This window comes from Stegodyphus dumicola, chromosome 8 (assembly GCF_044657685.1).
Source record: "Stegodyphus dumicola isolate Sdum_Otavi_A_Nest chromosome 8, ASM4465768v1".
NCBI classification, from domain to species: Eukaryota; Metazoa; Arthropoda; class Arachnida; order Araneae; family Eresidae; genus Stegodyphus; species Stegodyphus dumicola.
The window spans coordinates 166,133,043-166,160,664 of NC_140775.1; the positions used below are offsets into that span (position 1 = coordinate 166,133,043).

The window sequence follows — 27,622 nt, forward strand, 5'->3', positions numbered from 1 at the left end:
TATGGGAGACTGCAATAAATCTCTAAAAATAACATCTCAATACATCTTTATTAAGCTTTGATTTGTGTAAGAAGTTACAAGAGATGATATAAATGAAATCTGGAAAATGGTAACTTCTTCAATATTTATAGATGCATCAAAGTCTCAGTTACCTAACATAACTGCCAAACTGCTGAATAAAAAGTAGGATTTTGCTTTAAATTTGGCACAGTATCAAAAGGGTCATAATTACAGCACTTTGAATTCCCTAGATAATTTTTCTTGTTATGCCTACAATTGTAAAATTTTTTCAACGAAAAATAAAGATAGAAACATTACGATATACAATGTACTGTACACAAATTCTGTAGTTAAAACGTTTATATTGTGACGGATATTAAAGTAACCGATAACATGCTATTCGGAAAATTCAAAAAGCTGTTTTGTGAGAAAGCTAGGTATTTTTACTGTCAAAGTTACTGTTCTGAGCAAAAGCAATATACACAATGTATTTAATTGAAACACTTAACAATGTTAGTAGTAATAATAACCATTCCTAAGCTGACTTAAATTTTCATTTTATTTTGGATGAAACAAGATGTTTGATAGTTAAAATAGGACACTTGGGAATTCTTGAATCACTTTTACTTCCTTGTACGAAGTAAAAAGGAAGTATTGTAATCGCGAAAAGTTTCAGGCAGCATATTTCAACGAAAATATCCATTTTGATCGCTATCGAATGCAATTTAACGATGTTTTTGCGTGATATCTGTACGTAAGGATAAAATAAAATACTCTTTTTCTCCAAAAAAACTGCTTTAAAATTAATTCTGAAGAGAATTTTTCGTGGCGTCTGTACGAACGTATGTACGTACGTGCGCACGTACGTACATATCTCGCATAACTCAAAAACGAGTAGCCTCAGAACGTTGAAATTTTGTATATAGGACTGCTAATAACGTGTAGATGTGCACATCGTATTTTGGTTGCAGCCGGCCGCCCCAAACGTATATAAATATATTTATATATAAATCCACTCTGTTACCCGGCTCAGTGATCAGTTTCTTTACTCTTATATGTTTGTTAATTGTTAAAAATGATTATATTTGAATTATGTTGTTCTTATCTTCCGGTTAAGGGTTTTATGCTTTAGGAAATCTGCAAGCAATATTTGTAGAATTATCAACAATTTAAGAGCTGTTTAAGTGTGGTTAACCGTAATATTTAAATAACATGGCGGACATGTTTGTTTACATTTGAAAGAGCAGAATAGTAGATTTGTTGCCAATCTAGACAAACTTAGCTTCGCAACAACAAAGATAACGCCTTCATTTATTATTTAAATCATGCTTAATCCTTTCTGGAATTTTTTCGAGGAAATAAGTGTTTAGGATTTACTTCGTAATTTTTAATATAGATATTTTGAGTTTTTATGTATTTTTACGTTCTCGCGAAGTGAGAACTGAATTAATTGAATGAGAAATACTCAATCGTCTGTGAAAACTGTTTCTTTTTTGTTTTGTTCACTTAATTTCTTTTATACATCGTTCTAGATGTATTGTAGTATTTAAATAGAACATATGGCTACGATTACATAATTTTTCAAATGATATAGATTTTGTGAATTCTGAGGACGAAACATAAAATCTGAAATCTTTCAATTTTTTTTTTTCAATTTTAATTATATTTTTTACGAAATGTTCGAAAATTGAAAATAAACTTCATGCTTAAATTTTTGAATGTTAATTTTTATTTTTCTAATTAGTTTTACGAAAAATAATGTTTTGAGATTTTGATACCTTAATAAATTAATTTACTAGAAGTGTTATTTAATTTATTTTTGAAGGCGGAGAATTAAAAGTAGAACAGTTTGTGTGAAGCAAAACTTTTCACTAATTATTAATACAGACAAAAATTTATTCGTGACATATATCTTACCTCGGCATCATTCCGAACTTTATCCAGTGACACAATTCCTTCATTTCTTTCAGCCTAGAAAAACGACATGACATTTACATCGTAATGCAAAACTAAGCAAACCGGAGAGAAAGAGAGATAATTATTAGCAAAAGGTTACAGCATAGCTTTACCTTACATATAAGTAAAAGCATGTGCTTAAAAGGAGTCACACAGTCATTCTGTATAGAATCTTCTAAAGTTTTTCCATATTCTAAATAAAACACAAACTAGTTAGTTAAAATAATTTTATACGCAATTGTTTTAAATTCAAAATAACTGCTATATTAAAAATTCAGTAGTGAAGCGTATAGCCTGAAAATAATTGCTTGGTTAAGTTAATTAAAAAAATTTCTTAGACGTTTACAGTAAATAAAATTATTAAATTAATAATAGTTATACTTTTCTATTAAAGGGGAGTCAGTTTCCAAATATGCGACGAAGTACGAAATGAAGTAGCCTGCTTATATCGCAGCACATGATAATATATATAAATATTTAATGTGCGCAAGGCTGAATTTGGTCGATTCTTTGTTGTTTAAGAAAACCAGTTTACGTAGAACAACAGTTCATTCTCCCCACGTAGAACAGGGAGAACAACAGTTTCATTCTCCCCACGTACAAGGCGGCATGTTTTAGCTTAAAAAACATCAGATAATTGCACAAATTCGGCATCGCGTAGTCTTCACATTGCACACATTTGACATCATAAGTACATGCATATTGTTGCATACATACATATGCATTGTATATTGCATCTATACATGTATATTGGTTCGTGGATTTTGAGTAATTGATCACAACACTTGATGAAGAATCAAGCACAATTTATTCCCCAGTAAGCACTATTACGCAGGACAGCTCGCAAACTATGTTCACACTCGTCGAAAAACTACGACAAACACGTTGAAACAATCAGCAACACAGCCTTCAGACTATAACGGTGAAGGCAGCTTCACAGCAAAGCTCTAAAGCACAACTTTCAACTCGGTCTGTCGCTCTAAAGCTAATCTCTGAACACAAGACACACTGATTTCTGAACTCAAGACACGACTACTGAACTCAAGATACTACTACTATACGGACAGGCAGAGTATATACATATACTACACTCATGTCCATAAATTAAGGATAATTCGGAGTCACGCGGAAATCGAACTCTAAAATAAATATATCACCTGTAAAATCACTACACACATCTTCAAGAATCATATACAAATTTCAGGAAGTAACCAGATGACACCGATGGTACGTCACAATGACGAGAGTGTAAGAGAGTGATATATAAGGAATATAGGCAAAGAAGTAAAATTGTTCGCAGGCGCTTTATAAGCATTTCAGTGCAAACACCGAATAGTTATGACACAAAGGACGCATTTGGATAATTTTCTACGTGGTAGAATTATCGGCCGTCTGGTATGTCGGCGTACCAAGCTGAAAGTATCAGACGAACTTGGAATTGCCCAGAGTGTCATATACAGGCTTTGGCAACGATTCCAAGATCATGGTAATGTGAGTAGACGTTACAGCATAGGTCGCCGCAGAGTTACAACGCCGAATGAGGACCGGTATTTGGCAGTTACTGCCAAAAGAAACAGGCGAAGCACAGCCTCAGACCTGTCTCGTCAACTCTCTTCAGCCACAAGGTACGACAATTTCAAGGCAGATTGTGTACAGACGCTTAGGGCAGATTGGTCTATATGCTCGTAGACCTGTCAGATGCGTTCCACTTACTGCAACTCACTGTCACCTGCGGTTAGCCTGGAGTAGAGAGCATGCATTGTGGACACCGCAACAGTGGGCTTGTGTGATGTTTTTCGACGAGTCCAGGTTTAGCTTGCAGTATGATTCTCGCCGGGCTTTCATATGGAGAGCTCCAGGTACCCGTTACCACCAAGAAAACATCATTGAACGACACCGTTACGGTGGTGCAGGAGTGCTCGTTTAGGGTGGAATTATTCTGGGTTCCAGAACTGACCTGCATGTTCAAAGTGGAACCATGACAAGCCAAATCTATCGGGACGTCATTCTGGAACAACATGTACGTTTGTTTAGGGGAGCCATGGACGCACAATTTGTGTTTATGGATGACAACGCCCGTCCTCACCGTGCAAACATCGTAAGCGAATGCCTTCAATCGGAGGATATCACCCGTATGGACTGGCCAGCATTCTCACCGGACTTGAATCCAGTAGAGCACGTGTGGGACATGCTTGGCCGACGAGTTGCAGCCCGTCAACCTCCTCCTACATGTCTACCGGAACTTCGGAGAGCATTGCTTTTTGAGTGGTGTAATATTCCCAAAGATCAGATCGATAATTTGATACTCAGCTTGTTTAGGCGTTGTATGGACTGTATTGCATCGTCTGGGAGACATACAATGTATTAAAAATCATACCAACCATGTAATATTGGTTTTTTGTAAATAGGTTTTTTTTTTGTAATTTGCTCCAGGGAGAAAAAATCGCTAATTTTTTTAATAATATCAAACATATAGGATCTTTTTTTGCTCTTTACCTTTTGTTTAATAAATAAGCTTTACAAATAAGTCAAATTTGTTTTGCTTCTAACACTTCCTTTGCCTGATTTTGCATTATCCTTAATTTATGGACATGAGTGTATATATAGCTTTAACCTACCTTCGAGAAGACCCGAGAAGACCTCTAAGAATGCGTTCTAAAATATTCTCGCTCCGTCTATGTCATATCGCCAATTTTGTCTTCCAAAATCGCCAAATCTGGCAAACCTGCATTTACTTGCCACTTTCTGGTAACCCTAAACCCGCTTTGCGGGAATGCTATCTAATCGCAGTTGGCATTTTGCAACAATATATATAATTTATATTGAACTGCTTTTTACTTTGCATTTCAATTAAAAAAAAATTCAGCAAAAAAATATTTTAGTTAACTTGATATTTAACACTACAGCTTATCCCATTCGCTGAACTGAAGCGAATTAATACTTCCCTTGAACTGAAATTATCGGCTTTTCAAGATTCCTAATCCAGCTAATTCAATATTTTTTCCTTTTTTAAATTATTCTTTTTTTTTACTACTACATATTTTATGGTACAAAAAAAGTGTTCTAATTATTTTTATTCAGTTCAATCAGTTTAAAACTTGTAGTTCACCTATATTTCATTACTTAATACTTTTTAAGCTTTGCTGCTATACTAGAGAATATGTTTTTTCATATCAAAACTTCTGTTGCTCCTGTGTTACAGATTTTAACAATTATCTCATCTCTTTTTATTTTAGATCAAATTTTCATTTATATTTTCGTATTTCTTTTTATATGTTGGATTATTTTCGTTTTATATATTTTTGGACTCGGTCCAACTCAAGCTATAAATTATTATTAGATTTTTAAGCTTTATTTCTTGTTTATGATTTATACAATTATTTTTCTAACCCGGTCCGTATGTTTTCAAAATTTGTATATAGTTTGTTTTCCCTAGAATTGGAATAAAAGATTTGCATATGGTGTTGTTTTCCAAGTATTGATTTTGTATTTTTGCAAGTTCTTTTTCTCTTTTTGGGATCTTGATCTACTCAAAATGAGTTTTAATCCAAAGGGGCTTTGTTCCTGAAGGATTTTCGTTTTGCGATTTTGGGTTGAATCACTATAAACGGCGAATCACTTTTCAAACTGTTGCCACTGAATGTTAAGAGTCCTGCATTATATTTGAAGAAATTAAATAATGAAAAAATCTGCATAAATCTATGTATATTTTTCTCATTGAGATAAAACAACGGTACATAGAGCCATCAAATTTTGAATGACGTAATCCTCCTACGAATATGGGCATGTGGAAGACCAAATTTGAAATCTGGAATTTGTTTTATGATCGATTTCATATTTTGTAAAACTTTAATGAATTTCTGAGTAACAAACTCAACGATTTAAAAACTAGCAATGGCAACACTCTACGGGGAAGGGGGAACCTTTTTATTTCATTTTAAAATTATTTTGCGACATTGCTATTGAACTCAATTTTATGGTTTAAGTACAAAGAACGTGATATTTAATAAATAAAGGTAACACACAAAACGTTAAAAAACACCCTTTTGGACGTAATTTAAAATCTGAAACCTTTCAGAATTTTTTTTTTTTTTTTAATTTATCTGTTCTTTTGAAATTTTCTGCAAAATTATAGCCTACTACGACCTGTAGGAGTTGGACTGATAGAAACACTAATTACTTTTATTGTTTTTTTATAGTAAATAAATTATATATATATATATATATAATTTGAAGTTAAGTAGTGAGAACGAATGAAAAAAGATCTATGTTTGTGGTCAAAAATTTTGCGCATTGTGCTGCAAAATTACGGAAATTAGAAGATAAATTTTAGTACGCACGCTAAAAAGTTACCAAAAACTGTGGCTCCGTGAAAACTTCAACATAAGCTTATTTAGTTGCTGTGAAATGTGTGAAAAAGGAGAAATATACAACATTTGAATATTTACAAGTAAAATTAATAAAAATAGTAAGCTATATGCTAAACGAATTAAGTAGATTTAAAACACAGTAAAATACTACTCAATTGATCGACGTAAAAATAAAAATAATAAATAATAATTAAAATTAAGAAACGCTAAATGGTTAATTAGCCCAATTCGAAGTTCATTTTGGCTTGTCAAGGGAAATTTTTTAAAATGAATTCGAACTAAGCTAACTCCATCGCGCGTTTCGCCGAAACAGACAATTGAAACTGTACGCGACAAATTTTTTAACGAATTAAATAAACTATGTCAAACATTTAGTCTAAATTCTCTGTTCCAATTTCCCGACGCGCCCGCTTATTTTGACACATTATATATATATATATATATATAATTTACTATTAGAAAATTAGAAAAGGTTTTTCATATATCCCTTCCCCCCCAAAAAAAAATTAATTAAAGCTATGAATTATTAGAAACAAGAATATAATTTTTCTAAAAATGTTTGTATTTTTTTTTTTTAATCTTCGGTTATTATCCAGTTTCGGTCTAAATTTAATACTAGTTTCTCATGGTTTTCAAATTAAATCAGTTTAATTTTTTAAAAAATTTTTTCTCTGAATAGTTTGTTTTATAATTTTAATTTTATTTTATTGAGACATTAGATTACTTTTAAAGCTGGAGAAATAAAAATGAGCAATACCCTCGCCGAGACTCGAACCACGGACCTCTCGACTACGCGCCGAGAGTGCTCGCCATTATACCACGAAAGCATGCTAAGAAGGCGGGAGAAATACCTTATATACTCCCCCTTTTAAAGAGCGAGTGGGGTTTCAGGGGACCCAAACGCCACGTTCTGGTGGTGAAGAAGCATTTTACCACCTTTTAGTTCGGGCGCCACTGTAGAGACATTAAGTTATTTTTTATGCTGAAGAAATGAAAAATGAGCAATACCCTCGCCTGATCACGGATCTCTCGAATACGCGCCGAGTGTGCTGACCATTACACTACAAAGAATGCTAAGAAGGCGGGAGAAATACCTTATAATTTGATTAAAACTTTTAAGCAGCTTTAGTATTTCATTTTAAATGTTTTGGGGGCCTCTTTTAAAATATTTTTTTCTTTGTTGTAAATTTCATATATATATGATATATATATATATCATATATATGTATATACATATGTATATATACGTGTATATATACACACACATATATATATGCAAGATATAACAAAATATGATAGCTGTTTCAAAAAAATAATTGACGACCTCAAGATTAATATTCTAAATTTGGTAATCTGCCCCTAAATTCATCTCTTCTCACAGGTTCCAGACTTTTCTATCTTATGTAACGTTTTAATGCAGATGCCTCTCGTTCAATCAAATTAATTCTAAACCAAAACTGTGAACTGAAACTTCAGCCTTCTTGCTATGAAAGTACTATATATAACCTTGCCTTTTCCCCGCATAGCTTTCCTGCTGACAAGACGCTTTTACACGATGCTGCTGCTTACTTAAGATGACGTTGTAATTAAAAATGCAATTTATGTATTCAAATATAATTAGGAAGTATCTTATCTGAAAAAGGATGATTTGATATGCATGGAAAAAATAAAGATTGTGATTTTTCAAGATATGTTGTGCTAAATTGCGTCATCATGCTTTCCACTCTGCCATCTTCAAACCACAGTTTCATTACAATAATATGGCGCAGCCGATTTTCGACCCTACAGGCGTGGAACTTCAGTGCAGTTTATTTCAACTAATTTCACATCGTTTAACGAATGGATAAAATAAAAAAGGTAACTATTCATCCGAATTCCCAATCAAGTCATTACAGTCTTCTCGGTCAACTACGCAGTATCATAAACTGTTCAAGTTCCAGTGCTTTCATCTACGCATTTGAAATCATTACATACAGTGTCTCACAAAAGTGATGGGACACTTGCGCTTTACAAAAGGAAACTGTAGTAAAATAAATTAAAAAACTTGTAAAATTTTTTGTGGGTGTGTTTCATACTTAAATTTAGTAACAATTATTACATAACATACATTTTCTCAAAATATTAAAATACCAATTTAATAGAAATACAATTTTTTAAAACGGAGCAAAAAATGGCTGACATAAGTGATGGGATACTTACTTTTCCATCAAATACTTATCCAAAAATTTTACTTTTTAAAAGGTTTTAATATTTTGTTGGATTTACTTTTACTTTTATAACCTGATTTAATCTTCTTGGGATGGATTCGACTAATTTTTTTGCGATTTCTGGAGTGATTTTACCCCATTCTTCTTGAAGCACCGATTTTAATTGTTGTTTTGAAGAAATGGTGTGTTTGCGAATTCTTGATTCCAATTCTTTCCAAATATTCTCTATGGGATTTAAGTCTGGAGATTGTGGTAGTGTTTCTATTATTTCAGGACAGTTATACAGCAGCCAGAGTCTAACGTTCAAAGCAGTGTGCTTGAGGTCATTGTCTTGGTAGAATTTAAAATCGTTATGAAGGATCAATTTTCGTGCTGAAGATTTCAAATTTTGATTTAAAATGTATGTCAATATACTTGTACTGATCCATTATACTGTCAATAAAAACAAGATTACCAACTCCAGCGGACGACATATACACCCCCATACCATAACTCCTCCTCCACCATGTTTTACTGTTGTCACCAAGTTCTGTTGGCGAAATTCTTCCCTGGGTTTTCTCCACACCAAGATTTTACCGTCAGAACCAAATATATTAAATTTACTCTCATCAGCAAATATAACTTCATTCCAAAAATCAGAATTCTTATTTATGTTGGATTTTGGGAAAACCAGTCTGAGTTTTCTATTCTTTTCACTTACGAAGAATTTTTTCCTGGCTGCTCTACCGTGATATCCAGCAGATCGAATTACTCTTCTAATAGTCTCAGGATTAACAATTACACCATATAATGCTTGTAAATCAGCAGCAACTTTAGGAGCACTCATTATTGGATTTTTGTTTAATATTTTGAACGATAATTCGCTTTATTCCATTGGATAGCTTTGATGGTCGGCCAGGTCTTCTTTTATCCTGAATCATATGATTCATTTTATATCGTTTAATTGTATTGAAAACTGTTGAATGACTGAAGTTAACTGTTTCAGCAGTTTCTCTAATAGATTTTCCACGTTCACTATGCAAAATAATAACTAATTTTCGAATTTCAGGCAAAGTTTCTTTTCGTTTAGCATTTATGACTGCACAGAGCTAAAAAACACAAAAATTCCAAAACAAACTGGAGAGAAATACTGCAAACGATTTTATAAATTATTGCCAATTGCTTTTGAGTAAAAGTAAAAACCCCAAAAATATTTTTATTGCTTACTTCAGACGATTTTTGTTGCATAGTACGTAGTAGTATCCAATGGTGTCCCATCACTTATGTGAGCCATTTTTTGCTCCGTTCTAAACAATTGTATTTTTATTAAATTAATATTTTAATATTTTGAGAAAATGTATGTTATGTAATAATTGTTACTAAATTTAAGTATGAAACACACACACAACAAATTTTTACATGTTTTTTAATTTATTTTATTACAGTTTCCTTTTGTAAAGCACAAGTGTCCCATCACTTTTGTGAGACACTGTATTTATAAAAAGTCAAGACAGGATTAATCTGGTGCAAATTTCCCCAATGTTCTTCGAACTCTGCTGCCTCAAACTTCCAGTGAATCACCAAATTCGTTTTCGGTGTGTGATTTAACGCGTATTCAAAAAGTGCTTTGAAATCATCAAGTATCTGTGAGTTCAAAAGTGAAAAGTGTATTGAATCAAGGTCAACGTCGCAGCGTAGTGAAATATGGTTAATGTTTCTTGCTCGCTTCAAACATTCGTGATGTTATGCATTTCCGATCATCACGTACAAAGAAAAACATCCAAAGTGCTTTAAGATAGCAACCTCATGAGGGAAAGAGTGTTTTGTGCACATTTTGCGTTTTTCAGTGCTCTTATTCAAAGAATGGAATATTATCAAAAGTGTTAAATAGAAAAAAATTAATGTTTGTATTTTAAATACTTTATTCCATTATAACTTAAACTTAACTGACTGACTGTGGTGCCAGATAAATTAACAAAAAAAAAAAAAAAAAAAAAAAAAAAAAAATCAAATAAAAAGTAATTCACATTCATTCAAAATCTATTTCATAATAATCAAATAACCTATCGACATTCTTATAAACATTCGTATAGTAAATCTATCAATCAATCGTATATCATATCTATCAATCAATCGTATATCATATCTATCAATCAATCGTATAGTGGTATAGTACAATTTAACTTTTAGGTTTGCGTTGTGAGTAACCTATGTAAAGGGAAAATCAATAACTCCAAATTCAATTAAACTCCATGTTTCTTAAAAGCCTCCCGGCTAAAACAAATGGAGGGACATGACAGACCACAGTAAATTATACGCAGCATAAATACACAAATGCCATTAAATTTTAAACACACATTTATTAAATTCTTGACTATTTTATATAATTAAATAATGGATAACTGATCAGTAATCCTACCACATACTTTTCTAAGCCAAGATAACACATAATACTACACCAAATTACTTACATTAATTAAGATTAACATTATTTTTTTTTTCAAATTAAGTAGGTGTAACAAAATTTAATCCTCCACATAACAGACTCTCATTAATTAGAAAGTAACGCTTTTCTAGCTCACAAAATTCAGTAGGTGAAACAAATTTTAATCCTCCTAAAACTGGCATTCACTTGAAATTACATATAACTTCTCGATTATTCTAATTGTAATATTTAATTTATATAAGCAATAACAATATACAGGTAGATAAATCATTATTAATTGTTCTGCATTCGGGAAAACTAAGAGAGAGAGACAGAGAATATATACTTAAAAAAAAATTCACTCACAGATGGAAAACAGTTTTTCCTGATTAGCCGGATCCTTAGTGTCCAATCCACATGGAAATAAGCCAAGCCCATTTTTCTTGGAAATTACAGTCTAATAATTCTTCAAACAGCCAGGCATCGCTTTAACTGTCCATTAGGTGGGAACCAATAGTCCGATTTAGAAGGATCTTTTATCTGTCCATTAAGTGGGAACCAATAATCCAATTCAGAAGGATATTTTTCAATTCAATAACAGGTAGCTGAATATACACCAGTTTTTTTAGCACAATCACGTGCATCATCGAAGCGTCGGGGCAACATTTATGCTGAATGTTTCGGAAAAAGACTCTTGGAGATTAACCGGCGATTCAGGTGAAGAGAGAAAACCTGTGCTAAATTTTCGTGGTAGATTTTTCTCTATACGTCTCAATCAGCTCTCAGTAAAAATGCTCTTTGCAGCTCTCACACAGTTCTCCATACATCACGCAGGAAAATGTTCCTTGCATTATGCACAAAACTTTTAAATATCCCGCAGAAAAGAAAACGGTACCCAGTCCCTCTTGCACAGGAAGCCCGCAGCAGAGCAAAGCGCCCCACGATCTTTCTTTCTCTTTCACATCGCGGCTGCTCAAAAATTCACTCAAATCAAAATCCGCTACAACCATCACATCACCGCAGCCCGCTTGTACAAGTCGCTCACCGCACGCAAAACTTTCTGCTTCTCCTTTCCTTTTCGCTCAGAAATCTGAATCAGAATGATCTCTAGCCTGGTGCAAGCACCCAGGAAAACTCGGTTTCTCCGCCTCTGTGAGTTCATAGGCTTTCAAAAAAAATCATAAAATTATATCTTACCAATCCCGGAGTTTTATGTTACCTAAATTGAGAAAATGACACACCCATGACGAATCAAACACCAGAAAATCTGACAATGCAATCCGAAAAACATCTGTACTCACAACGTGAGAAAAAAAATAGACCCCCCAACAAACAAGCGAAACTAGCTTTTACGAGTATCCAATTACCAGCCACCCCCACTGTCTTGAAGTAAGAAAACTGCAAACTTTAAACAAAGCGCTTTCCGTTTCACACGCATTAGCTAAAAAAGACCCTACTGCCTCCATTTATAACCAATAAACCAGATGTGTCTCTTTGCAACCGTCTCTCGCCTTTGTTACAATTCCTACTCAAGAATAATGAGTTAAATAAAACCTTAAGAGCTTAAGAATACTTTTTTCCAGATTAAAATACACATGAGTACAAATAAAAATATTAGAATAATAATAACTTAAAACACATATTAGTAATTGAAATTCGCGACATAACAAAAGTTATTAATGTGATATTGAAGTGGTATTAAGTTCCAAAATGAGTAAATTACGTTTAAAAAAAAAGAAGAAAAAAAAACTTTGCATTTATAGGTTATTTATATTACGATTTATTGATGATAAAGTTTTCCTTAAGTCATTTTGAAATCAAAGTTTATAATTCAAACATTTTATGATGTATTTAAAATGTAGTTTTGTATTCCTGAATTGGGAAAAAGAAATTATTGAATTTGGTAAAAATTAGGAATGTTTTACTTAGGGAAGGTTTCTAATGCGAATAATATTTTTGTACTATTGTTTAAAAGTTTTTCTTTGAATTTTTACTGTATGTTAAGAATGAAGTTATTGTTTGAAAATTTCAAATTCTAAGAATTTCTTTAATGTTTTTATGATAAACGTTGCAGGCTCTCACCTTATGGAAAAATACATTTTTTAATCTAACTATTTTTATTTTTTCATAAAATGGAGTGTGTTTTTAATATTCATGCGGAATGACAGCAGTTCGAAAAAGGCCAGTTGCTTCTACAGAAGGAACGGAGGTCTTTTCTACATAACTGCTAATTTAACAAATCTTTTGGCCACTGGTGAAGAATATTAAACACCAGTTTACTCAACTGATAAACCAATATGATGGAAATGCTAGTATTTAGATAAAGTTGTGGAGTCTTCAAGTTTTGTAAAGAATAAGTAAATTTTAAATGTCTTAATAATAGTGAAAAATTTTAAATTGTGTTTATGAATGACGTTTTACAAAATTTTTATATTTTAAAATGCCTTCCTTGAAAAACATAATTAAATAATATGAAAATTGGCATCTTAAATTGTATTATAATATTTTCATCAACAAAAATTGGAAACACTTTTATTTGAGCATTTTCTTTGTGTAAATATTTGAACTTTCACCATGTGGAACTATCAAGAACTTTACAAAATTTCATTGGACATTCTTATCTCAGAACACTAAAATGTGCAGTTGTTTTAAAAGAGTACAGTGTCTAAAATTATTATTGAATTCAAAATTTTAATGTCAAAATTGATTCAAAATATCGGTCAAAATTTTATGACAATAATTTTTTGTTTAAAAGTTAATATGTTTGTATTTTAAGAATTATATCTTTCACATTTTGCTGCTCTAATGCTTGTTCTTCCACCCTGCTCACCCAACTTTTCTTTTGAAGGGGGAATATGTAAGATATAACAAAATATGATAGCCGTTTCAAAAAAATAATTGACGACCTCAAGATTAACATTCTAAATTTGGTAATCTGCCCCTAAATTCATCTCTTCTCACAGGTTCCAGACTTTTCTATCTTATGTAACGTTTTAATACGTTTTAATGCAGATGCTTCTCGTCCAATCAGATTAATTCTAAGCCAAAACTGTGAACTGAAGCCAAAGAATCTCCTTAGAAATTCTTTGCTGAAGCTTCAGCCTTCTTGCTATGAAAGTACTATAACCTTGCCTTTTCCCCGCATAGTTTTCCTGCTGACAAGACGCTTTTACACCATGCTGCTGCTTACTTAAGATGACGTTCTAATTAAAAATGCAATTTATGTATTCAAATATAATTAGGAAGTATCTTATCTGAAAAAGGATGATTTGATATGCATGGAAAAAATAAAGATTGTGATTTTTCAAGATATGTTGTGCTAAATTGCGTCATCATGCTTTCCACTCTGCCACCTTCAAACCACAGTTTCATTACATATATCATATATTGTATGATCTTAAATCCATGCTATGGGGACACTCGTGTCTAGGTGGGCCAAAGGGAACCTCCAATTCTCTCACACATATATATATAACAGTCATAAATAAAATAGTTTTTCTTTTCACCAGGCTTTATGAATCGTTAAGGTTATCCGCATGCAGTTAGATTTCGCGTCAAAGTTTGTGTTTGGAGCTAACTATATTTCATCAATTAAAATTTTCAAAAAGAAAAAATCTACATACTGCATTGATATATCTCTTTTATTTCTCTGATCTGAATGTTGGTGATCGTGCAGAGGATTTCCAACAGCAAATCTTCGTCTTTGCCAGGACCATACATAGCTTTTCTAAGAAGTTTTGCATAATACTCTGCAAGAGGCATTAGAAGCAATTCCACAGTTCTCTTGAAATTTCCAGTCAGCTTAATTAATAATTTGTTTTTCAAATCCTAAAATGATATCAATATAGATTTCAATACTATTCATAAAGCTTTAATTGTATCAAAACAAAATAATATCATGGTATAAAACACACCTGCAAAACGCATACTAAAAAAGGAGAGCTATAAAGTAACTAAATAAACTCAAGAAGTAAACGAATTCATTTAAAAAATTAAACAATTTGGTGGGAAAATTAAAAATGAAATGTGATCCAATCAGCGCGAATAATTCTCTCTCTAAAAACACGAAAAACGTGAAAAACAAAAATTTTAAATTTTAAAATTGAAATTAATAAATTAGAAATGAAAATTTTTTAAAGTTAAAATTAAAAACTAAATGATTTTACTTTTCCTCGAACATCATCTTTTTAGGCGTTTGGTGTGCACAGAAATGTTAAGAAAAGTAAAATAACTTATCGATAAGCTAACCTCTGTGCATAAAATTAATTACTATTTTAAAAATTTTATTTGGAAAAACAAATTGATTTGCCCATTGATTACCCAACCGCGACAGGCCAGAAATAAAGAAATAGCAGATTAAAATTTGTAAAAATTAAAAATATATATATATATATTAGAAACACGAAAGTTCACTTTTTACAGTAAGACTGCCATCGTTTTGCACGCGATATATTATCTTTTTCTTAGCGTCTTTATGGCTGTCGTCATTATTACCGTTAGTCTAAATCGGGCTCTTCGTCATCATCAGAAATATGATTCACAATCAATCATAGATGTAACAAAACGGGTCAACTTCGGTGGCTCTTTTATTATATAAATTTTTTAAATACAGCTTTCGTTTTCCTTCTTTTTAGTCTAAAGGGCAATTTGCCCAGAAGGATTATTAATTTCGTTTTGGCATTGTGCTTTGATTCACTGCAAGCGTTTTTTCACTTTTCAAATTGTTGCGACCAAATATTACCGCCCTGTATTATATTTATGTATTATATTTAAATTAAATAATGAAGAATCTGCATGAATGTATGTATGTTTCTCGCATTGTGATAAAACGACGGTATACCCAGAACCATCAAATTTTGAATAGCTAACCCTCCTGCGAATATGGGCATCTGGAAACCCAAATTTAAAATTTGCAATTTGTTTTATTATCTATTTCATATTTTGTAAAACTTTAACGAATTTTTGATGAACAAACTCATGGATTTCAAAGCGAGCAATGGCAACGTTGTACACAAAAAACATTTTTATCTCCAGCGCGCGAGACTGTGTATCGGATATTCTAAAGCTATGCTCATTTTAAAATTATTTTTCGATATTGCTCTTGAACTGAATTTTATCGTTTAAGTGCGAAAAACATGATATTTAATAAAAAAGATAGTACACACAAAATGTTAAAAAAAAACCCGCCCATTTGGAAGTAATTTAAAATCTGAAACATTTCAGATTTATTTATTTATTTATTTTTTTTAAGAATTTTGAATTCACTTAGCAAACAATTTCAAGCAGTTATTCTTTTAAAAAAAGCACCGTGTTGCCGTTTATATTGGCAGACGATTTGCTTATGTTTTATTCCGAAATCGGCTATCCTAACGATAGTTTTTCTGCTAAAAATTCTTTTTATTCTTATATACCAGCTTCGCTGCCAGCCTTTGTCTGGCTTTTAAATGTACCGAAAAATGGCTGAAGGAAACACCAAACGTTAAATTTAAAAACTGCGTAGAATCTTACTCTGCAGAACAACTTCATAAAAAAAAGCTATTACGTAGAACAAAATTACAATTAAATAAGCAATATCCCTTAATATAAATATTAATTATCCTAATAAATAAATTAACCAACTTCCCTTTGCAAAATCTTAAGAACTGAAATGGTATAAAGGTTGTTAAGAACTTTGTTTCCTTAAAAAATCGCTCAAAACTTTTCAATATCTTAAAAACAGTGAAATGAGCAATAAATAACATAAAAGAATACAAAAAACAAAAACTTCTGAAAAGCAAAGTATAATTAATAATATTTTATTTTATATTTTCAAGAGAAAAAAATTACAATGAAATAACCTATATCTCTTAATACAAATATTAATTATCCTAATAAAAAATTAACCAACTTTCCGTTGAAGAAAAAAAAATCATGCAAAACTTTTCAATATCTTACAAACAGTGAAATAAGCAAAAAATAACATGAAAACAACTCAAAAAACATAAAATGCCGCGCAGAATTTCACTCTGCAGAACAACTTTATATAAAAAATAATAATAATAATAATAATAAAATACATTATATATATTTATATAAATGACAATGAAATATGCCAATCTCTTAAAAAGAGTAACATAAGAAATACGATGAAAAATTGTTGCCAAACCCATATTTCTAAAAGAATGAAACTATTCAAAATGATGCGATTTCATCAAAAATCTATCAACAACAATAAGATTGCCAAAATCACGTTTTTAAAGATGTGAGATGTGAGAAGTATACTCGGAAGCTTCATTTAAAAAATTCTTTAAAATTACAAAATATTATTTTTCGAAAATTCTTTTTGTTAAAGCTGTCGCAAGGATGAAAGTTTAACGTGTCCAAAAATCAAAGAAAAATAAACTGTACATTTTTAAACATAAACTTTTTTAGAAAAAATCCCGCTGAAAAGATGTTAAACTCACTTTGTTAAATAAATTCGTATTGAATCGATTTATTGAAACACGAAATTTATTTTAAGTTCGAAAAATAGCTAAGTGTTGACATTTCATGACGATGTGAAAATGGAGTGCGTAGAGTAAAATCTCGCTTTCCTATAGCCCATTATGTCTCAAAATGACGCGATTTCATCACAAAACATAAAATAAAAAAAATTGTAATTCGAATTTCGAAAAAATCGCTTCGAGGTGCACTGGCTCTTGTCTAGATGCACCTATGTACCAAATTTCGTAGTCGTGGGTCTATTAGCTTACGCGCAGCGCGAACGAAAGACACACACACACAGACAGACTCTTTCTTTTATTACATGTAGAGATAATCTCTCGTGTTTTAAAAGTTCGACTGAGTTTCAGCTGTCAGAGAGAACATCTAAACCAGGTGCAGCCCAGCGCCATCTGGCGTTCGACGTCGGCACCACACACACATATTATATGATCGATAGTTCAGATAGGAAGAATTAAAAAATAAAACATGCAACGAAAGTACTACTAATATGTGTAAAATATACTAAACAGCAAAATGGAATAAGTAGAATTTGCAACATTTGCTCCGCAAAAGCTTAATTTAAAATGTGAAATAAGATGAAAAAAATCACCTCATTAAACATTGTTTTGTACGTTTCCATTATTCTTTTACGTTGCTCATTTGTGCGATTACCTAAGATCTGAATCAAGGAATCGTCATTTTGACCTGAAAGGAAGGAAAAAAACATACAAATATCAAAATAAGTCATTGAAAATTTATATATATTCAGACTAAATGTTCTACAAAACATTGTGTGCGTTAAAGTAATATATTCCTTTAAAACTTGCGCATCAAGAAGAAAATATTTTATTAAAATATTCGATCAAAGATTGTGCATTAAAAAAGGAAAAATGCTTCATTAAAATTTTAGCAATATCATAACATTATTTTGATATTGTTCCCGAATATAATAAATACTCTAGCTAAAAATACGCACATTCTTAACCAGCTTATAATCACAAATAAACATTCACCATATATTTAAATTCAAGATTCTTATTCTTTTTTTGAAGCCTTTTGCCATATATGTGTATATTTAAATCGAAAAAATGAATCTTTAATTTTACAATAAATTATTGATATGTACTTTTTAAAAACTTTTGTAGCAATTAAAAAGTTACGTAAATAACAATTGTAAAGCAAATAAGTGTTTCTGTAGTTCTGTATTATAATATGAAGAAACTAAAATAAACTTTAATACACGAAATACGATACAGCCGCCTTATAAAGGAAGGAGAACCCGTTCCATTTTTCTTCTTGTTGATTTTTTACGATACGCAACCAGTAACTAGAGCTTTTACCGCTTGGGTCGGTCCTTGAATATGTCGCCTTTCTTCATATACACTGACTACCAATAAGTATTTGGACACCTGTGATAGAAAAGAAAAACTAACTTTATTCAAAATCAATAGTAGGTAGAGCCTCCACGAGGGGTAATTACAAAGACTTGTGGAAAGTATGGACCCTCCGGGGCATACTTTACACAAGTCTTTGTATTACAGCTAGTGGTATTTTCTTCCACTCGGCTTGGAGAAGACATAGAAGTTCCTTCACCGATTTTGCACGGGTAGTGCACCCCTGAATTCGGCGATGCAACTCGTTCCAGAGGTTCTCGATAGGGTTCAGGTCTGGACTCTGGGCATTCGATGAACTCCATTGGCACCTTTCCAAGCCTTGGTTAACGTCGAAACATGACAACTGGCTTTGTCGTCCTGAAAGTAACAGGGGTCCAACCCGTAAAACTGCCACAACGTAGGAAGCACATTGTCATCCAAAATAGTGCAGTAGGCATCGGAGTTGAGCTTACCATGAATGGAGACCAAGGGTCCCAGCCCATACCAGGAGAAACACACCCAGACCATAATTCCACCTCCGCCGAACTTGACTGTTGGCACAATGCATTCTGGCAGGAGTCGTTCTCCAGGTAGACGCCAGACCCAGACCCTGCCATCCGAAAGGTAAAGAGTGAACCTTGATTCGTCACTCCAAAGAACCCGTTTCCACTGATCTACGGTCCAATTTCGATGTGCTTTGCACCACATTAACCGAGCAGCGCGGTTGGACTTTGCGATCAAAGGCAGCACGACCATGAAAACCAAGCAGATGTCTCTCCTTACGGATGGTATTCATTGAAACAATACTCCCGGATGCCTGTTGAAACTCCTCGCGGATGAGGGCATCGGTTGGGTGCGGTTCTTCCGAATTTCTCTGGACAGCACTCGTCGGTCTCTATCTCCCAGTTTCGCTGGTCTGCCGACTCGGGGCACATTCCGACAATCACCGCTCACCTTCTACTTCTTAATCACATAGGCCACTGTCGATTTGGGTACTTCAGATCACTAGATATGCCCTTTAAGGATCGGCCACATTTGTGACACCCGATAATTATACCTTTCTCGAAATCAGAGAGCTCCGAACTGCGAGGCATCTTGCATGCGACTAAAGCTGATGCTGTTTCCTACACGATATATACCGGCGGAGTCCGTGAAATACCTTAGGACCGCAGATATCGTCATTTGCATAGGTGTCCAAATGCTTATTTGTAGTCAGTGTACAATCAAATACACCCCCCCCCGAAAAAAAGTCAAAATGACATATACAAAAATAAACTAAAGCTTTGTTTTTGAAGAAAAGCTTTAATTCCTACATTTTAAATTTATATGAGTATTTTGCTTGTTTTTTTTGGTTCGCTGACGTTGCAGAGGTTTACCTGATTGCTCCTGCTATCATTATGTTGTATTATGACACTGTAGAGCCATTAGGTTATTTGGATGCTAGAGACGTGAAACTTCAGCAATTCCCTCGCCGGGATTCGAACCTGACCTCTCGAATACGCGCCGGGTGTGCTAACTGTTAAACCACGAAAGCATGCTGGGAAGAGAGAGAAAACACCTTATATACTCCTGAGGGAGTGTTTCGGGCACGCCCTATGTTCAAAGTTAAAAAAAGAAATTGCAACCAAAGTTATTTATTCGTATTATTTTAAGCAATGGCAGTTACAATGGAATACTTTTGAAAGGAAAAACACTTAGAACTAACTGACTAAGAAAAAGAATATTATCTTCAATGATTTTGAAGTTAACCAGTTTCTGACCGGACATGGGCGTTTCCCGGGATACTTCGCGAGGTTTAAGATACAGAACGACAATAAATGTTAACTATGTAAATGTTAACTATAAATGCTAACCCTGATAAGAGCTGCTCTCGTAATAGAATATGTGGTTTGTTTGGTGATGCTAAGCATTTCCTCGAGGTCTGTCCCAACTTTAATAGCTTAAGAAAAAATCAAAATATTGATTTTGAAAAATCCCTTTTTATGTTATAAAGATTTCGCACAATTATGTAAATCTATGATGAAAATTATTAACGGTGAGCGCCGGGCAGTGGGAATCAGTGCATGATTTTTGCTTTTTATTGCCTATTTATTACCTATTTGGTCTATTTTACTGATTTGTTGTTACCATTGTTTGTGTTTGTTGTTCGCGGTTTTTTTTTTGTTTGTTTGTTTTTGTCTTTGATGTCTGCTCTTGTCTAAATGTTTGTATTTGTTCTTTTTCTTCACTTTTATGTTTATAATTATTATTAGAAAGCCCGGCGATCGTACGAAATGACAGCTGTTCTAGATATTATAAATTGTAATTAAAATGATTTGTGCAAAGGTGTCTGCTAATTTAAACTGAATTACCCAGAGCAGGCGGCGAGGACGCCCCTTTGCTTACTGCCCCACGGGGTTTCCCACTTCTACTTGCTTAATTGCTTAGAGTGCAATGAAGGAAACCACTGGCGGTACATTTCTTAAGAGCCCACCGCTAGCTCAATCAATAAAGGTGATTTAAATAATGAAATGTTAATTCACATGTCAAAGATCTCTTTGTACACAACATTTCTTGTGTAGATCTTTCCATCATTTTTAAGTTCGCCTTGCAGAGGACCATCCATTATTTTTAATTTTACGTCCGTTCTTTCCCGAACTCTTGAACAGGCAACATAAAGTTGACCGTGTCCGAATGCAGGCTCAGGTAAAAAAAATGCCAACACGCTTAAGCGTTTGGCCCTGAGACTATGGATGGTCATAAGCAAAGGCAAGTTTTACAGGAAGTTGTGTACGTCTCAATTGAAACGGTAAACCTGTGCCGTGGCAACTTCACCCCATTGGGTAGTACAGTTACGCAAGCAACTAATAAAATATCGGCGACAAACAGACACTTAAGCCAGACATACACACACATATATATATGGGATGAAGTAACATCATCTCCTCCGAAACGGCTGGCTCCCGGGCTTAGCGACTACCCCTCCCCCCTCTAGTTACGCCACCGTATACTACAAAGTAAAAAATCATTTTGTATATATTTATCGATACTTCTTCACCATTGCCATCGTCTTTACTTAAACGGTGGGGCCCACCAGCGGGTGAGAGGTAAAGTCGATGAACACAGGTACTTCGGTTCGAATCCTGGTGAACGGTCTGGTTGCAAGGGCGTTTTCGTGGTTTTCTCCATGTGTAACGTGTATACGTGTTTCCCTTAGAACGTCCTCCAAAAAGGCATCCTTCTCCTTAGGTAGTTAGTCCTCATGTGCTTTGCCATAATCAAATAAACCAAACCATACTTAAACGGTGCTAAGATCCTCTTGTTAATGGACAAAATGATAACCCTGATAAGAGCTGCTCTCGTAATGGACGGACAGTGATTGTGGATAGGGTTGCCGACCGTTTGGCGACGGTTTGGTGAAGGCGCCGTTTGTATGACCGTTTGGCGAGCAGGTTGCCACTTTGACGCAGTTCATTAACAAGAAAGATGCTTGGCGCCATTTAAATAACGAGGCCCTAATAATGCTAATAAGGAAGTACTTATTTATCTACATGTATTATATTGTTTAGTAAAATATCCTGAGGAAAAAGTGTTTATAAGAATCGGAAATAGTTTAACAAATTTCCACTTTAAATAACCAAATCTGTATAAATAATTTATCTTAAGACACTAAAAGAATATAAACTGTTGATTTTAGTTGAGAAGCAGTGAATAATTTTGGTAACTGGTCACATATTTGGAAAGCTGCAGGAATAATAATGATTTAAAAACAGAAATTGTAAATAAACAACAGTGTAAATGGACGCCTCTTGTTATTTCAACCTATTCTGCATTACACTGTCAATTATCCTTTAGAGCAGGGGTTCTCAACCGGTGGTACGCGTACCACTAGTGGTGCTCAAGAGAAAAATAGGTGGTACACAAAGAAGCAAAGTATTTTTAACTATTAAATTCAAAAATTAAAACCCCAACATTCAGATTGAGTTTTTTCTCTAACACTTGTAAATTTATGCGATCTGAGCTTTGTTCGAGAGTGGTGGTGGTTGTAGTACTTTGTAGTGGTGGTGCTAAAGGTTTTCAATTTTTGTTTAGATCGTACGCGTTAGTCAAAAGGTTGAGAACCGCTGCCTTAGAGTATTGAAAAAAAAATTACATTAACTTGAGTAACCAAATCATTTTCTTGTTTCGTCACTGATTAACAATACTTGGATTATATAGCAACATATTAAAAAATCATTGGATTAAAACTTAGAAAAGTTCACTAAACACGTGCAGAGCAGTCATGAAAGATACGCTTGATCATTTACTAAAAAAAATTATCAGACAAATACAATGAGGAGTTAAAACATTCAATGTAAAAAAAAAAAGTTTTCACTGCACAATTTTCAACAGTGCAGCTACTAGAAAGTATGTTTAACAAATCACTATTTGTTTGTTCATGTGAATACAAGGAAATAATAATTAAAAAAAAAAAAAAAAAAAAAAAAGACAAAAATGCCAAGCGCAAATAGTAAAAATAATAAAATGTGAAGTGTGAAAGATTCTTTATCCTTCAGTAAAATATCATATTAATTTGTAAGGATCTTAAGTTTGACTAACGTTTATTTTGTTTTAAATCTTTACTGTCCTCTCTTATTTCCCACTTCCGGCTAGAATAAACGCGTTAAACTGTTTATGCAAATTGTACTTGCTAACGCTTGAGTATTTAAGTAGTGACTTTTCGCCAGGAACAGAGGTTAGTGTGTGTGTATGGGATTATCACAAAGCCTCAATGGCTATCCGGCTAAAGGGAGGGATGTTTTCGTGGAAGACTTTCTAAGGGAAACTGGCTCGTGTACGCGTTACACATAGGGAAAACCACGAAAACGCCCATGCAGCCAGCCCGTTCGCGGGTTTCGAACCTCGGACCGAACTACCGGTGTTCAGTGACTTTACCGCTCGACCGCTGATGGGAGGAACGGAGGGTAGATGGGGAGAGAGTGAGCCTTCTTGGTACTGTACTTCAAACGAGCTTGCAATCAGTTTCTGTGTAAAGTATTCAAAGTTTAGCTCTTATTTAAATTTAGTTAGTTAGTAGTTATACTATTTTTACGTTCAGACCACAAATGGTTGGTCTTTGTATCCCGAAGTGCGGGAACGCCTGTAATATCGTGGAGAATAAAGGTTAGTTAAACCCTTTGCATTCTAGTCACCTATTTTACAATTTCACAGAACATAGCTTCCAGTAAGTTCACTGCTCCCATTCAAGACACTTCATGTTCGCAGAGCAGCTAAGGAGAAATAGAAGTCCTGACAAATTCACAAATAAAAGCTGTAAATATTTTAATAAGCTTATATTAATTTTATGATTTTCTCATATAATTGGCATTTGAAAAAAGAATTAAAAAATTACAAATAAATTTTACGGTATCAATCTATTCTTTAGCAGTTTGAAATGAACCAGTAAAAAAATAGAACGTACAGTAAAAGTAAGAGACTTTTTCAGATAAATAAATCATAGTTAATGGATAAAAAGACACTGCATTAATAAAAAAAATTAAAAAAGAGTAATTTACACAGTAATTTAAAATTGCAAATTTATTCAAAAAAATTCTTTTATATTCAAGTACAAAATCAAACCACAAATAGGGAGGGTAGAGTTCCTTACCAAGGTTATTTATTGCTTCCTTCAGAGCAACGGCATCACTCTCAGAATCAAAAGGATGATGAAACTAAATAATACAATAAAAGTTTTTTTTTCACCCATTAAATAATGCAAATTTGCATTAATGTATAAAATAATTTAATATTAAATAATAATTTTTTTATTCAGTAATATAAAAAGTGTTGAAAGCCGATATAAATGTATTCAAAATATGAACGTAGATAAGACCTATATATAAATTTCTTTAAAATTCAATTCTCTGCAACTTAAGCGTAGGAATTATTAGTCCAAATGGGCTTTGTCCTTGAAGGACTAGTGTTTTCGTTTTGCGATTTTGCGTTGAATCAATATAAAAGGCGAATCACTTTTCAAACTGTTGCCACCAAATATTAGAGTCCTGCATTATATTTGAAGAAATTAAAAAATGAAAAATCTGCATAAATGTGTGCATATTTCTCGCATTGTGATAAAACAACGGGACATAGAGCCATCGAATTTTGAATGACGTAATCCTCCTACGAATATGGGCATGGGGAAGGCCAAATTTGAAATTTGGAATTTGTTTTATTATCGATTTCATATTTTGTAAAAACTATAACGAATTTTTGATTAACAAACTCAACGATTTCAAAGCGAGCAATGGCAACACTCTAAGGAAAAAAAAAGAAAAAAAAAAAAAAAAAAAACTTATCATCTGCTCGCGGAACTGTGCATGGGAAATTCTAAAGATATACTCATTTTAAAATTATTTTGCGACATTGCTATTGAACTGAATTTTACGGTTTAAGTGCAAAGAACATATTTAATAAATAAAAGTAACAGAAAAACGTTAAAAAAAACGCCCCTTTGGATGTAATTTAAAATCTGAAACCTTTCAGGTTTTTTGATTATTTTTTTATCTTCTCAAACTTATATATACAGAGAGAGAGAGAAACCCATGTCGGGATCTTTCTATGGAATCAGCAATAATCCTGTTGATTTTAGACTTTATTTTAGTCCTCATTTTTACATTGTTTTTAGTCTTTATTTTTGCATTTTATTAAAAATTCCAGTTTAATTGTTTACAAACTCATTTTTTAAAATTTTCACAATAGTCCACCCTACGATCTAATTTCACTTCACATTTCACAGAAGACATTTTTTTATTTACTTATTCTCTATTAAATTATATTTTATTTTTGCAGCAATAGCACAGGATTTTTCTTCTTAGTTCCTTTTAAATAAATTTTAAAAATTAATTAATTTAAAGTTTTCGTCCTTAATTTCTTATTTATTACTTTTATTATATATATATATATATTTACTAAAGAAATATTGATTATATTATCTCCCAATATAAATTTAGTAGAATGTTTAAAAAAAGAGGGTACCCATATGTAGGAAGTTTAATTCCGAAAATTTTAGATCATTCAATATATATATATATAAATATATTGAAGAAAGGTGAACAAACTAAAAAAGACTCTCCTTATTTATTTTTATTATTATTATTATTATATATTATTATATATTATTATTATTATATAATAATAATAATATACTATAGAAATAATAATAATAATAATAATATAATAATAACTATGAATAATAATAATAACATATTACAATAGCAATGATCTACAATAAGTAAAGTAACGTATAGAGTAAGTAGAATAGTAATAGAAGAAGCAGAAAAGTAAACAGAAAAAGTAGATAAAGTCTACGTATAAAAAAAAAAAAAAAAAAAAAAAAAAAAAAAAAAATTAAAGTAACAAAAAGCAGATAAAGCCGGTATTCAACAATGTAAAAATGTAATACATACTGATCATCATTATTAATCATTCAGTCATTATTAATCAGTGAACACTAAAAATATTTAAACAGTTTTAAGATAAGCAATGTACAGTAACACATTGTTGCAAGATTTCATAAATACTACTTACAATAACTGTGGCCATGATTTGCCAGTTTAGACAGCTAGGAATTAAAGGTAAAGAAAAATACTCAGGTAAATATAACAATACATTTATATCAATACAAATAGACTACAATTTTTTAAACATATTTTAAGTGCTATATAAATGCATCATAAATGAAAATTAAAATGATAGATAAAATAAAATATTTAGTAATACATTTATACGAAAAAATGCGAAACTTTTAAAAAATATATTTCAAGTTCTACATAAATGTATTATAAATTGAAATCGAAGAAGAGATAAAACAGGCTATTTAGCATTACAATGATAAGGCATATTTTGCATAGCTTTATTCGGAACTTATGATTTATGTGCACTTCAAACGAGGAACTGTACTTACCGTGGAAACACAAGAAAAGGATTTGGAAAGTATTTTGGTAAATCAAGTGGGAAAAAATGCGTAACTAAAACTTCGAGGAGTGCTTAGAACGGGTACCACTCGGGAAATAAATGATGATAGAACTGCAGAGAAGGTAGACATTACAAAATTAATAGAAGATATTACCAAAAAATGACAATCAAAAATCGAGCCGAGCGCTCGAGCAGTATTAATCACGCAGCTTGTAAAAGCAGCCGATAGACGAAATTCTATTGGTTCTCTCTCGAAGGCAAATCATGCAATCAAGAAGTAACTCCTGAGCCACTCCCACACTCCAGGGGCTTTTGGAAAATTCCTTTTTCTCCCCCGTTACTTTTCAGAATTTTTTAGAGCATTAGAGATCCCAAGGTGCAAAGCCTGACATTTAATGAAGACTTAAAATTTATTGTACGTTAGCAGTTAAGTTTAGTAATTATTATTAATTAGTTTAAATTTATGTTTTTGACATTTAATCTGTTAAAAACTCAGGTTGCATGCCTTCATGAATCCTGTAAACCATTTCGTAATAGTAAGACACAGTACGATTAAATTTCGCAGTGCGTGTGTGCGACTAACGAAATGCAGAACATTTGCAAACATATGATAAGGCCTGCAATTAAAAGAGCCTAAATTTTCCCACGAGGTAAAGACGTAAATTTTAAATTTTATCAAATATACATGAGAATAATTTTAGGTGTGGTGTGGTGTATTTAATTATGGCAAAGCACACTACGGTTATCTGCCTAAGGGGAGGGATGCCTTCGTGGAGGACTTTCTAAGGGAAACTGGCTCGTATACACGTTACACATGGGGAAAACCACGAAAACGCCCATGTAGCCAGCCCGTTCGCGGGATTCAAACCTCGGACCGAACTACCAGTGTTCAGCGACTTTACCGCTCGGCCGCTGGGG

General features: G+C 32.7%; 1 protein-coding gene across 1 annotated transcript in view; it reads right to left on the reverse strand.

Moving 5' to 3' along the window:
* Positions 1 to 27,019, reverse strand: part of LOC118203098 (annexin A13-like) — a 47,524-nt gene extending 20,505 nt beyond the window's left edge. Inside the window, exons 1-7 of the mRNA XM_035375339.2 lie at positions 26,694 to 27,019; positions 26,318 to 26,351; positions 24,399 to 24,462; positions 18,010 to 18,104; positions 14,561 to 14,765; positions 2,070 to 2,149; positions 1,918 to 1,971 (exon numbers count right to left, since the gene is read on the reverse strand). Of these exons, the coding sequence (XP_035231230.2) occupies positions 1,918 to 1,971; positions 2,070 to 2,149; positions 14,561 to 14,765; positions 18,010 to 18,104; positions 24,399 to 24,462; positions 26,318 to 26,332 (513 nt within the window). The 5' untranslated portion in view covers positions 26,333 to 26,351; positions 26,694 to 27,019. The remainder of the gene's footprint in view (positions 1 to 1,917; positions 1,972 to 2,069; positions 2,150 to 14,560; positions 14,766 to 18,009; positions 18,105 to 24,398; positions 24,463 to 26,317; positions 26,352 to 26,693) is intronic.
* Between the last annotated feature and the right edge of the window lie 603 nt (positions 27,020 to 27,622).